Source organism: Helianthus annuus, chromosome 15, assembly GCF_002127325.2.
Source record: "Helianthus annuus cultivar XRQ/B chromosome 15, HanXRQr2.0-SUNRISE, whole genome shotgun sequence".
In the NCBI taxonomy this organism is placed as follows: Eukaryota; Viridiplantae; Streptophyta; class Magnoliopsida; order Asterales; family Asteraceae; genus Helianthus; species Helianthus annuus.
The window spans coordinates 166045743-166060273 of NC_035447.2; the positions used below are offsets into that span (position 1 = coordinate 166045743).

The 14531-nt window shown below is 35.7% G+C and overlaps 2 protein-coding genes across 2 annotated transcripts; both read right to left on the reverse strand.

Annotated features, from left to right (window-relative positions):
* Nucleotides 1-1111: 1111 nt before the first annotated feature.
* Nucleotides 1112-6558, reverse strand: LOC110912893 (serine carboxypeptidase-like 13). The gene is made up of 14 exons (XM_022157724.2): nucleotides 6363-6558; nucleotides 6119-6264; nucleotides 5960-6036; nucleotides 3204-3326; nucleotides 3010-3112; nucleotides 2903-2940; nucleotides 2724-2822; nucleotides 2555-2647; nucleotides 2349-2474; nucleotides 2161-2232; nucleotides 1977-2092; nucleotides 1760-1873; nucleotides 1629-1674; nucleotides 1112-1548 (listed from the first exon to the last, which is right to left on the reverse strand). Exons 1-14 carry the CDS (start codon nucleotides 6491-6493, stop codon nucleotides 1465-1467), a joined length of 1368 nt encoding a protein of 455 aa, XP_022013416.1. The 5' UTR covers nucleotides 6494-6558; the 3' UTR covers nucleotides 1112-1464.
* A 774-nt stretch (nucleotides 6559-7332) lies between these two features.
* On the reverse strand, nucleotides 7333-8354 carry LOC110914576. Its single transcript, XM_022159366.1, has 2 exons — nucleotides 7948-8354; nucleotides 7333-7906 (listed from the first exon to the last, which is right to left on the reverse strand). The coding sequence occupies exons 1-2, from the start codon at nucleotides 8352-8354 to the stop codon at nucleotides 7333-7335; spliced, it is 981 nt and encodes a 326-aa protein (XP_022015058.1).
* Between the last annotated feature and the right edge of the window lie 6177 nt (nucleotides 8355-14531).

The window sequence follows — 14531 nt, forward strand, 5'->3', positions numbered from 1 at the left end:
AAATATTGCGAGAACACGCAGAACAAAATGAATCACTCATTTTTTTCAATCCTAAAAACCTAAAAAGTAAATGAAAATGTTATAAATGTAAGATTTATTGTTCCTCACACTAGAATTTAAAACAAAATATGAAAAATCTTCAGTTTTTAAATAACCTACACACCTGTAGGTTATGTGTATGCTAAATTACCTACATGTATGTAAACTATGTGTAGAGAAAAATATATGATTTTTTTATGTATATATAATACACATATGAATGTAAGAAACATAAAATTTAAGAAATATGTACCTTAAATCCCAAAATTTAGTGATTTAGAGTTGTTCTTTTTGTTCTCGCAATAATTAGTGTTCTGTAATGATCCTTATCCTATATATATATATATATATATATATAAGGTAATGCTAGACAAAAAACCCTTAAATTTTTAGAAAACTCTGGAAACTCAAATCTCCCCCCATTTTTACCCAACCTCCCGACATTTTTTTTTTTGAAAAAAATAACACATGTAATATACATGTTTTAAAGTGTTTTGGGCCAAAAAAAAAAAAAAACAAAAAAGCGCCGAAGGGATTTTAAAAAAAAAAAAACAAATTTCAGCAATGTCCGGTTGCCTAACATGTGTTAGGCACAAAAGACAGAAATTGCTGATTTTTTTTTTTAAATAATCCCTTCGGCGCTTTTTTGATTTTTTTGGCCCAAAACTTTTAAAAACATGTATATTACATGTGTTATCGAAATCAGTATCAACAACCAAAGATCTTACACCTATATCCAAGCTCAAATTTGGAACTTTATAGTGGAAGTAAAGGACTGTCTCACTATCATAGCCCAGACTCTTAACCATCTCTTCCAAAACTTCCATTCCTAATTCTTCTACGTCAGGATTATCTATGAAATGTCTTTGACCATGCAAGTAAGTCCTACACGGTGCCTGTGTTAACCTACCTCCATGGAACAACTTGAATGTAAACATGTTCGATTGTGCTCCTGTAGGACTAAAAATTTCTAGTTGATCAACCACAGAAATCGACACGGGAGATGAAGCAATTAATCGACATAAGAAATCACTAAACAAACTCACATTAATTTGAGTATGGGTCGAATATCTCATCACAAAGTCTGATTCTCCATTCTCCATTAAATAAGTCACAAATAATACAAAAGCTTTAGAACTAATATAAGTTATTAGGTGCTAAGTTTAATCTTCCAACCCTGACAAATTTCACAAATAGATCAACATAGAACACTTTGGGGTGGTGGTTCATTAGTAAAGACAAAACCTTTAAACACTTTGGGAAGGGGGGGGGGGTCTTGGGTTTAAGTCCCACAGACAACAGGGAATAAAAGAAACTTGCGTTCAAAACAAAAATCTATGTTCATGTCATAGAACAAACAAGAGCTGCATAGGTTGCCGACAATTGAATCATTTCGACATGATAAAATGCAATGATGGTTCTAACTTATAATGGTTGGTTAGATATCCACCTCTTGAACATAGCAACACATTCTTCAGGCTTGTACTCAGGAGCTGTGTGCCCACCGCCCTGTAACGTAAACAAACTGTTTCAGACTTTCAGTTAACAATCTTTATCTACTCTCAAAATATAACATTCAGATTCCTTGCCTTCACGGTGGCATACGTCATCATATTCGAATATCTCTCTGTATACCTGTCAATATAAAAAATAACCCAATATAAGTACATTTAGTTATACTTTACAGGAAAGAACTTTAAACTGTTAAATTGTTAATTACCCAGCAATTTGACCATTAAGCTTCCATGATCGCCATTGATCGATGACTGAGTAGTTTAGATCTCTTATCCATGCTTGAGTTGACTGGTGAGGAATGACCATATCATGATCACCGCTGCATTAAATTATAAAAGTTCACTAGTGACTTTGATGATGTATATATATATATATTTTCACAGAAAGATCAATCGCGATTCAAGTTGTACGACGAAGAGTACCTGTATATAAGAGAGCGGTAACCTTTCTTACTGAGGTTTTGATGGTATGGTCTAATATCATAAACTGTTCTTGTGAAGTTCAAATCGGAGCATCTTATCCATTCTCTTATGGTTCCCTGTTGTTATAGCCTGTGTGAGCAATGCTATATAATTCTATAAACTAAAAAGATGTATATAAGAATACCTCGCGAGTATGCAACGCTTCTCTAACACTGGCTTCAAGAATCCAGTAGTAAACCAGCTTAGTTCTATAAACCTGAAACGACTCAGAAACATCCTTAAAATCTGCTATAATTGTCCTACGAGTTGGTTCGATTTTGTTTCATAGAATCAAAATATGTGTTGGAAGAGAAAGTGATAGATTAGACTTACACGACAGTTAGAAGAAGAAAGAGGATGGTGCTCGTTAAGCTGCTTATGTGTGGGTGCTTTAATAAGCTGCATTGGATCACCACAATAAGGTTCCAAAACATGTGGTTCTTGGATCCCATCTATGCACTACAAAAAGTTCATTCAAATTAATATTTTTCTATGGCATCAAGATGGAGTAAAGAGCCAATGTGAAGTTAGTAAAGAACCTCTTGGTAAAACTCAAGATTTTGATGGCATCCTATGTTGCTCGCACTTATATACTCTGATCGATACTCTCCATGACACGTGTGGAACAATGACTATGGATGTTGATCATGAAGAACATTATGTATTAAAACAAGTAGGAAATATATCAGATTATAGGAAAGAACAAACCTTATAGAGTTCATCTGATATAAGTCCCATACCATTAGCAAACCGAATTTTGTAATTACTTTCTTCTGGAAATGTCACAGGGTTGCCAAGAACATATCCCTAATGCCCAAAACTACTCCGGTTAGTAAATAGAACTTTTAGTTCGTTACGGATTTTCATAGGATAATACTTAAGACCACCTTTAGATTAATGTAAGGCAGTTTTCCAGCTTCATTTCCTGCACATTTGCAGCCAATAAGTTATGATCAAGTCTGTCATGATAATTTCTGAAGAAACCCAGTATTACCATCTGATATTAGTTGTGTGATTATTGGGACAGGGTTTCCAGAATAGGAATCTCCTGCGACATAGAACGGATTAGAAACGAACTCCGGGTGACTTTCAAACCACTGCACAAAGGATTTTAAAAGTATAATCATAGAAAGTTACTCTAAGAGCCAAATCATCTCATCTCAGAAAATGCCAAATAATTTCGTGTACCTTTCTCATAAATTCATAGGCATGGTCACACAATTGGATGTCGGTGGAATGCGAGGCGCGTGTGGTTCTTGCATACGAAAAACCAGTACCAACCGGAATATCTAGGAAAATAATGCTTGCCATCTGGATTCATATCAATAATATTTCCATGTCATTGTTGGAACTTGGAAGGGTGGATTCAAAGTTTATGATTCACAACAATACTGGTAGGGGAATACGTAAGAATCTTGAATTGAATGAAGGAAAGACCACACTACAAATTGTTTACATATATATTTGAGTATATATCCTAATCATAAACCAACATATTATGACGATTATTTTGTTGAACAAATTTCCTTAATTTGACTTATACTAATTAATCTAGTACATACGACGATGACGAGGACGACAGATAACCCTCCAACTATATATTATTTAGTTTAATATCTTATGAATAATTATGAGTTAGTTTAATTTCTTCTAATTAATTATAGATAACTCTTTTACTAAATATATTTTGTTTAATCTCTTATACTTAAATATAGATAATTATTATTTAATTTAAATTTAATGTATACTTTTCATTTATAATATTATTTATTTGATTTTCTATATCATATAACACAGACACCTACTTTTTATTTATAATATACAAATTTACTCTTAATCTTTAAGATGATATAATTATCTCTAATAAACTTTAAACTTTTACCATAGTATATATAATGCTAGACATAAAATCGAAAAACATTTTGGATGGCATCAATAACTTACGACATAATATAATTACATGTATAATATGTGCTTTTTAATAAATTAATACCAAACAAAATTACGAATAAAAAAATCATTGATTATACTAATAATAACAAAGTCTTAATTTTTTTTAAATAATTCAAAAAATACATAACTAAAAACATATGACATTCTAATACAGTTAATCCGTTTATCATCATACAACCTCCCAACTATTCAATCGTATTCTTTTTCTATCTTATATTACTAAATAAATAAAAGTTAACATTAAATCTTATCCTACTTTAAATGTCGAATAGAATATTTCTATGTTTCTAATAAAATATTATCCTTAAATTTTACATTGTTAATTTAAGATATTTTTAAATAACCAAATTATTTATCACCAAAACCAAACATTGTATTAATATATTATTTATTTTTATTTTCAATATTAAAAAATTATTATTTCGATTTTATTACATATTTTTAAACAAATTGTATATAAATTGCAATATTAATTTATATATAAAATTAGATTTATCATAGGGTTTTTAAATAAATTTATATTTTATCACTCAAATGGCTGCTCATTTGCTTCTTAAATAACATGTTTAACTACTGTATCTTCTTTTCAATAATCATCTCATATAAGTTTCTTATTATTTCGTATATAATATATTTATTCAAGCCGTGTAATACACGAGTGTTTTTAAAGATGTGGCTTTTTTATTATTTGGTAAACAATATTACATTTATTCAACCCGTGTAATACACGTGGTTTTAAAGATATAACTTTTTTATTAGTTGGTATAAAATTACATTTATTCAATCCGTACAATATGGGTCTTATAGATATAACTTTATATTATTTAATATATAAAATTATATTTATTCAACTCATGCAATAAAGGAGGTTTTTAAAAATATATTGTTTTATTATTTAGAATATAAAATTCATTTATTCAACCCGTGTAATACACGCGGTTATAACCTAGTAATAATAATAATATAAGTCTAGGTTATATTTCTAAGATACCCCCGAAGCTAGACTTGTATTCTTCATTTATCAAGCTTGAGTAAGATGCACCTTCTTCTTGTTCCAAATTCAAATGATTTGTATCTCTGTGTCATCTATGGGAGTAATTTTTTGTACCATCCATTGGAGTTATGTTTTGTGCCATCCAAGGGGTCTATTAGCTTAGCAATATGAAAATCCTATCTTCTTAGTTATCTTCTTTCTTTATGTAGAAGATTGGATCCCCTCTGTTCTTCTTTTATTATCTTCCTGCATACTCTACTTGTGTGACCATATTTTTGGCAATGTTAGCATTGAATATGTAAGTACGATTTTCCTATTCTTTCATCTCTTTCTTGTTCATCATCAAAACCTTTGCTTTTGTCATAGACTAGGGTCGTAGTTACCCACGCGTTGCGCAGAGACTCGGTTGGAATTCAGAACGTGTAGTACACCATGACAACCGATAAATAAATTTGTAAAATTAAATAAAATGATATCTAAATTGGTTATGCTATTTGCGTCGTAACTCGGCTCTGAACATAAAAATAATAAGAAAAAGTAAAACAATATAGTATACAATATCTAAATTAGGTCAATATACTACTACTACTGTTATTATTTACGTCGTAACTCAGCTCTGAACGCCCTCTATATATTAGTTGGGGTATAAACAAGTCGAGTAGTGCTTGAGATCGACTCGTTTAACTTACGAGTGCTCAAGCTCGGCTCATAAGTAGTTTTTTAAGCTCAAGTTCGGTTCGGGCTTGGATCTGCTCGTTTATTATTTATTAATTAATTTATATGCATTTTTAGTTATTTATATGAATATGATATTTAGTTATTATTATCATGATTTTATATAAAATAGTACTTTATATAATTGTATATTGAGTATTGTAAAAATAATGTGCTAGCTCGAGCTCTTAAATGAAGCCCAGGCTTGGGTTGGGTTGTTAAACAAGCTTAACTTCTAGAAGCAGCTTGGTTCGTTTGTACCATATAGAGAAAGATATATAACCTTGGTCCAGGAATTGGGTGTCAAAATCAAGGTGGGCAAGCTTCCATTATAGTGCATGGCCTCAAATTGAATGGGACCTGCATTGTTCAACTCAAATCCAATCAACAAAACAAGTGCACACCAGGAAGAAATTTAAGACAGAGATAAAAATGAAAATACCAATCTCATATAACAGGCCGGAGATGGATGAACAACCCGGGCCGCCGGTAATCCACAGCATCACAGGATCATGCTTGGGATTTGACTCGGACCGAATGAAGTAGTAAAAAAGCTGCACGTCTTCATGTTCATCCACACCCACATAACTACATAACATCATGTATCCAATTAATCATATTTACACAGTTGCTTATATATCATAGTTGATCACACAAATGGTAAAGTTATAGATAGATAAGAGTACCCAGTTTCAAGATAAAAAGGGAGGGGTCCTTGGAAGCCTGGAAGATACTCCACTCTCCCTGCTGAATTTGCTGAAGTTGAGGTTGAAGCATGAGAACAGATGATGAAGACGATGGTGAGAAACCAGATCATTATATTAGCGAGCAATCAGCAATAAAGAAATGATGTGATTCAATGATATGTCAAATTATTTTAGTTTGAAATTTGGGTAAATTACACTTTTCGTCCTTTATATTTGTATTGATTTGCAATAGATACCTTTAACTTTAATAGTTACAGTCACAATCTTTTATTCGGAAAACTCATTACACTGTACGTCTTTTAGCACTAACCAGGTTAAAAATTTTAGTTAAGTATGGCATGTGCCTTACACAAGAGGGTAGGTTAGTAATTTTACAAAGATATTTAAAACATGTCATCTTTTTTCCTTTCACTTTCACAGCCACACAATACAAAACCTTATCCCATTCTCTCTCATGTCTCTCTCTAGACATAACCGCCCACCACCCTTGGTGCCGAGCCACGGTGGCATGTCGGTGGTGTTACGCATGTCCTCGAAAGAACCCACCCATCAGATCCTCGAAAAAACTTATCAATGTCGCACAACAATTTTTTCAGATCAAAGGTGTGGCATATATTTTCTTCACATCTTTGAAATGAGACTGCTTTGACATGAATCTTTGTCGTTGATTGAGGACAGTGCTTTTACGACCGGGATTGAGGTTCGACCGGAGAAATGATCGAAATCCACAAGAAGCAGCGTTTGCGACTTTTGATCGGAACTTATGGACGCCCGCCTTTGTTGTCGAAGCTCAGAGACACAACCGAGGGGATAACCTCTTCATTTTCGTTTCCATTATTCTTTTTTTTATTAGCAAACGAAACCATCATTAATGGAAAACACAGTCAACAAAACTAAAAAAAATAATAAATAAAAATAAAAAATAAAAACACAGACCAATCTTACAAGATTATATGTTAAAATCCCACCATTCCTGTCTTGTTATCGAACCGTGTTTTGACCTCAGCTTCACACCTGGATAAGATGCCTCCTTTATTTCTTCTAAGACCGTCTGAACCTTGCCTTGCCTACCTTTAAAGACTCTCTCGTTCCTGGTTTTCCACAGAATCCACATTGTTTGAATTGCAACTGCATAAATCGCTTTCCGCACACCTTTACTTCGCTGAATTTCGTTCATCTCCAACAATAGATCTTTTAGACTTCCTTCTACATTCACCATCGGGATTTTCAACCAGTTCGTCACCGACTCCCAGGTTCTTTTTGCAAAATTACACCTAAGTGGGATATGAACTGCAGATTCCTCGGCAGCTCCACATGTTTTGCAAATTATATCTGGCAGATTCATTCCTCTGTTTCTGAGTGCCACTGCTGAAGCTATCTTCTCTTCAATCGCACGCCACACAAACGTTGTACACTTTCCGGTTACCCAATTGTTCCAGCTAAACACGTACGCTGCAGAATTTAAGTCTAACCGCTGGCCTAATGAGGACTTAACGTTCTTCACGCTAAACTCTTGATGCTCACTGTTTTTCCAATACCAAACATCGCCGCCTTGTGATGTTACCTGATTTGTAGACGCCCCATGAGGTTATCCATTTCTTGTTTTTCTGCCTCACTTGTTGGTGCTCTTAGCCATACCCAATCCCACATTCTTCCCCCATTCAGTATTTTATAATTTTCCAGTACCAATGATTTTTTCTTTACGGCTAACAGATATAGGTTAGGGAATTGCACTTTCAACGGTTCGTTGCCTAACCAAGTGTCAATCCAAAATAACGTTTTATCTCCCAATCCCACTATACTTCTCAGATTTGTGTTGATATTGATATTGTTTTTCGTAAAATCCTTCACTATTTCACCAATATTTTTCCATACTCCCGACATAGATTTTTTAAACGGTATCAATTCTACTTTTCTGTTACTAGCATGAATAGAAGTAATAACCTTTACCCATAGAGTTTCCGGCTCCATTTTAAATCTCCACCGCCACTTTACTAAGAGAGCTAAGTTTATGTCTCTAATGTTCCCAATACCAAGGCCACCGAAATCTTTGGAAGCTACCACTTTTTCCCATTTAACCCATCTTATATTATTCTTAATATTGCATCCACCCCATAGGAATTTTCTTCGAATACCTTTATAACGCCAATTGGACACTTATAAAGAGAAAGGTAATAATTCGGTAAACTACCAAAAACTGATTTCACAAGGATGGCCCTTCCTGCAAATGACAAAGTTTTCGCCTTCCAATTAGTGAGTCTTTTGTTGAACATATCGACTACCCCTTTCCAATTCACTATTCTATTCATATTTGCTCCTACCTTTAGCCCTAGGTAAACAAAGGGAAATTTTCCGGCCTTACAATTAAACGTTGCTGCCATATTATTCACTTCCTCTTCGGTCATACCCACCCCATATAACTGACTTTTTTGTGGATTCACTTTAAGACCTGATATAAGATATAAGATATGGAGAATTCTTTTAAGATTCTTCACAGTATCTTCCACCCGTTCTCCTACGAAGATTGAGTCGTCTGCATATAACATATGTGTTAAGTAGGGGCATCATCTAGTAGTTTTATGCCAGAAAAAATATTGTTCAGTTTAGCCCTTTCCATCATTACATGCAAAGCTTCCATAGCCGTAATGAAAAGAAAAGGTGATAGTAGGTCTCCTTGTCTTGTGCCTCTTTTATACTGAAATTCTCTCGCTGGCGAGCCATTCACCAATATCGAGCCCCTCCCAGCGAATAATATTCCCATTACCCAATTTCTCCATCTCGGTGGGAATCCCATGTGTGTTAAGATAGAAATTAAGAATTTCCAATTGAGTGTGTCGTAGGCTTTTTCTATGTTTGCCTTGAAAACAAACAAACCCCTCCCCGTTCTTCTTGCCCAGCCGACCACTTCATTAATTATCAACGTCCCATCAACTAGATTTCTCTCCGACATAAAAGCTGACTGGACATTTGACACTACACTCCTAATAACCCTTTTCATTCTGTTAGCTAAAACTTTGGATATTATTTTGTTTACCACTCCTACTAATGATATTGGTCTGAAATCAGAAATAGTTATTGGATCAATTACCTTACCTTTGGAATAAGAGCGATGAACGAGGCACTGCAGGTGTGATGAATCGACCCGTATATAAAAAACTGATTCATAACCTCCATGAGCAGCCCTTTCAGTTCCTCCCAATAGGTTTTATTTAACTTGAACGTGATCCCATCCGGACCCAGAGATTTATTAATGCCGCAATCCCATACAACTTTCCGAACTTCCTCAACTGAAAATGGAGTAATTAGTCCCTCTGCTTGTTCCATATTCAACATTTTAAAATCCCCTGCCCCGATTCTTGGTCTAAATTCCACTGGTTCCTTGAATTTCGTTTGGAAAGCCAACATAGACTGAGTTTTGATTTCATTCAGGTCCGACACCCATAACCCATCAATCCAGAGACCAGATATCTTATTCCTGACTATATGATTATTTACAATTGAATGAAAATAACTTGTATTTTCATCGCCTAACCCCACCCACCTCAATCTTGCTTTTTGGTACTCTATCGTTCCATTCTTTAATCTTGTTCTTGCAACCGTGCCAAATATTAATTTCCTCATCCAATAAAGGTCTGATTTCTGCTTGATCCTCTAATTGTTTTAACAAATTTTGTGCCTCTGCCAAATCTCTCTCCTCTTCTTCTTTTCTATTTTTTCTCCATTTCTTTAATTCGTCTTTAACTGCCTTAAGTTTGACTGCCACCACTTCGTCCTTGAATCTTGATTCACAATTTTTGCTAAGGCCTCTTTTCACCGACTCATCAAAACCAGATAATGAAAACCAACTATTGAACAGTCTGAAGGGGAACGGCCCATAACTGTTATTAACAGTGGTTAATTTTATCGGACTATGGTCTGAAATAATTCTATTAAGCGTTAATAAAGATGCATTCGGCCACTTTCCCATGAAATTGTCACAAACCAACACTCGATCTATTTTGCTGAGATTAGTGCCGTCACCGGATAAAAACGTGTATTTCATCCCACCCATATTATACTCCTGGAAACCCCCTCTACTAATAAAGCTATTAAAACACATAGCTCCATTTGCATCAAATGATGAATTAAATCTATCCTCAAGAAATCTTACCTCATTGAAATCTCCCAAAAAAATCCATTGGCCGGATATAGTGTTCTTCGCATCCAGCAATTCTTCCCACATCCTTCTTCTATTTGCCTTTAACGTTGAACCGTAGACATTTACAATTACCAGATCCTCATCCTCCCTAGTGATACGGCCCCTGACTATGATATAATTTTGGTTTTTTACTTCTAATTCTTTTTTAAAATACTCGGATTCCACAACGATAGTAAACCCCCGACCTATCGTCCGCATCCATTTTCAAAAATTTTGAAGCCTGTGTTATCCCAGAATCTTCTGATTTTGTTCTAAGGTAAATCCCTAAATTGAGTCTCCTGAATAGCCCAAAACGATAGATTATATTTCATCACCATACCTCTAATTTCTGCAGCTTCCCCCGCTCCACCTGCACCTTTTATCTTTATGGTACCAAAATTCATTGGGCCCTTGCATCCACCATATCTTCAGTAACAATTTTCCTTACCAGATCTTCATGCCTATTTAGATCTACTCCAATCTTTTTTCCAATGTCATTTGTAGCCTCCACTTCATTCTCCACTGGTTGTTTATTCTCCCCACTGTTTTTTTTAGCTCGTCGTCGTCTGATGTCGTTTACAATCTCCTCCTGACTTGCATCTGTACCTTCCTCTTCCTTCCACTCTGAATTCAACCCATTTTCCAAGCAATCTCCATCGTGCTCGAAATTATTGAGATCTTCCTCTGACAGCCTAATCCCGACCTTATTTCTCCTTCTTTTTGATTTTCCCCTTTTGAACAAGGTCTTCTTTTTCGGTCTTGATCTGGAGTCATCGGACAAGTCTACATTTAGATCTGGTATCCTAACTTTACCTAGAGATGGGCATAAAAACCGGTTCCTACCTGATTCCAGTGGACCCGACCCGGACCCGGTTCCGGTTCCTACCCGATGCTCAGAGGAACCGGTCCCAGGTTTAAAAAACCCGACGAGTATTACCCGGTTCCTTTTTTTCTAAAAAAATCCACCCGTACCCGGTTCCTCTCTGTACCCGGTTTCTACCCGGACCCGGTTCCTCTCTGTAACCGGTTCCTATTTGTACCCGGTATGTTACCGTTGGAACCGATTCTCATATGAATATTACCGTTAGAACCGAATCTTGATATATGTCAACACATTAAATGTAAAATATTACCGTTGGAACCGGTTCCTACCCGATTCCAGTGGACCCGACCCGGACCCGGTTCCGGTTCCTACCCGATGCTCAGAGGAACCGGTCCCAGGTTTAAAAAACTCGACGGTTGGAACCGGTTATAGTATAAATATCACATTTTTTTATATTTTTTTCCACAAATCATCTTCTACTATCTATTTCTTCTCCTTCTTTACATATTTTTAATGGCTTCCAAGAACTCTAAAAGCACAAACTCCCCATCCGTCAATAATGTTCCACAAGGTTCAAATGCTCCATTTGTGGTGGGAACATTATCGCATAGCCGCAATATGGATGTTTGGTGCAATTGGGATTTAGTCGAGATGAGCGATGGTTCGCAAAAGGCTCAATGCAAGCATTGTGGAGTTTGTCGCCGCCTTCATGAACTTCCCACAATTCTTGCAACGAGCCATCTCATGGTTATCCGACATCAAACACAAATCAAAATTTTTCCAAATTGCGGGGTTACGATTGGTTTCTAAAATCAAAACAACTCGATCTTCCGATGCCATATTGTTCTTTCGGGTTTGAATGTGTTTTACAGAGAAAGAAGAGTGATGGATTGGATGATGCAAATTGAAATGTTTGAGGAAAAAAAATCGATTTTTATATTTGAAAACCGGTTCTAACGGTACAAATTAAAAAAAAACAGCTTTTTCTGTTAAGAACCGGTTCTTAACAGTAGTCGTCAGCAGCTTTTCTGAAATACGCAGTGGAACCGGTTCCAAACAATACCTGTAACTGGTTCTACACAGTACCCGGACCCGGTTCTATTGTACCGAAACCGGTTCCATCGGTTATAAAAAAATGATGTGTACCCGGGTTATACCCGGACCCGGTTCCACTGACAACCCGGTTCCAATCACTTGTATCCATACCCGGTTCCGGGTTGGAACCGGTTCCGGGTTTTAAAAATACCCGATAGTGCCCACCTCTAACTTTACCCACCACTGTTTGGGCCTTTAAGCAGTTGGATTGGGCTTCTGCTAAATTAACTCCTTTTCTTTTCTTTTGGGTTGGAATAGTAGGCCTAGTAGAATTTAACATGTTTAATTCATTATTCACTTTGCGTTGAGTGTTCAAAGCTATTTGCTTGTGTTGTCTTTCAAGGTAAAAGTACTTTATTTAAGAGTAAACTGCAATTTTACCCCCTAGGGTTAGAGCCAATTGGCACTCTGACCCCCTCCCAGGGAAATTTCGCACTCTAACCACCCAACAAATTGAAAACGCTGCACTCTTACCCCCTGCCGTCAGACAACGGTTGTTTGACTGTTAAATGGTATGTAAAATGACTATATTACCCTTTCATACTACCCCTATGATTTGTTCTACTCTGCAATATTACCCTTGAAGTAAAATGACTATATTACCCTTTCTTGTTACCCCCTATGGTTTTTTGTACTCTACAATATTAACCCCCAGTGTTATATTTTCTTGCAAACATTACCCGCTGCAGGAAAAAACCTTTCCCGCCTAAAAATCTGCTGCAAAACACATATATGAAAACACATATATCATAGTAACCTGCTGCAAATTGTTGCCTGTTTGTTGAGGTAGAACAACACAAATTGTGAGTTACCTGATCCCGTTGGTTAGTAGGGTATTGGCATGGTAATAGGTTCTCATGGTTACCATAGAACTGTAAACTATAAAACTCTATCAACTGTCTGCAACTGCAACTAGCTTTTGTTCACTGAACCACCACTAGTAACAACTCCAAATATATCCCATGCTCGAATAGTTTATATATTTTGTTACATTTCTCAACATATATTGTTTTCCTCATCACGAGCCAAAGGATACAATATACAATAATCATATCGAACAATCTCTATTCCACTAGCAAAAAACATGCTTTGACTTTAAATTACTTTACAAAAATTCATAAGCACAACTTAACATATCACCAGCTTACAAATTCCACTGCTCTCGCAAGTTTAATCAATATATATCTATTTCAAAACCCTAGTTAGGACTCAAAATTACCCTACCTTAGATCATAAACACAACAAGCAAACCCTAATCCAATCCAACCAGACACTGGCTAGTACCTAATTAGGCCAACTAAACCTATATAAAAGAGCATACATATGACTCAAATCGATCAAACAAACTAAATTCAGTGAAAAAAAATATAACATTTGTGGTCAATTGAAAGAATATAAGCTGAAAAACATAACAATGAGGCCACATGTGACAACCGGTAATTTATGGCTCCTAATTTCATGCGAAACAAGTATTAGGACGATAATAAATAGTATTTAAAATGTAGATTAACTTAATTAGGCCTTTGGAGTGCCTACGAACGTCTATTCGGCTTTACAGTGCGTGAATAGTACACTGCGGGAAATCTGCGAAACGTTAAACGACAACGAATTGAAACCGAACAAAATACTGACAACGCCGACAAGTATGAATGTTATGCGAATATTTTATGTTTACAAATTTAATTTTGGTGAATTTATCGTGCTTCCCTACATCACCAAACGTAAACGTGGATGAAAAACGCAACTGCAAGAGCGCACCGGCAACGAAACAGAAGCATCGGAGACGCGAAATACCTTCGAAAATAAAAATTCACGATATCATTAGTATCGTAATTAAATTTTAAAAACCGTAGTTGGAATCGGATCGAAAAACGGATCAGAAACGGCAAACGAGGCATTTACGTGATTTTAACGAAACCGACAAACGTACGTGATTAATAATTATTACCGACACTATTTTACGTATCTTGACCCCGAAATAACGAATCTCGATGTTTTACGACGCTCGGGGATGAAAACGGGCCTTCAATAACGAGATCGGGCCACTCAAAAC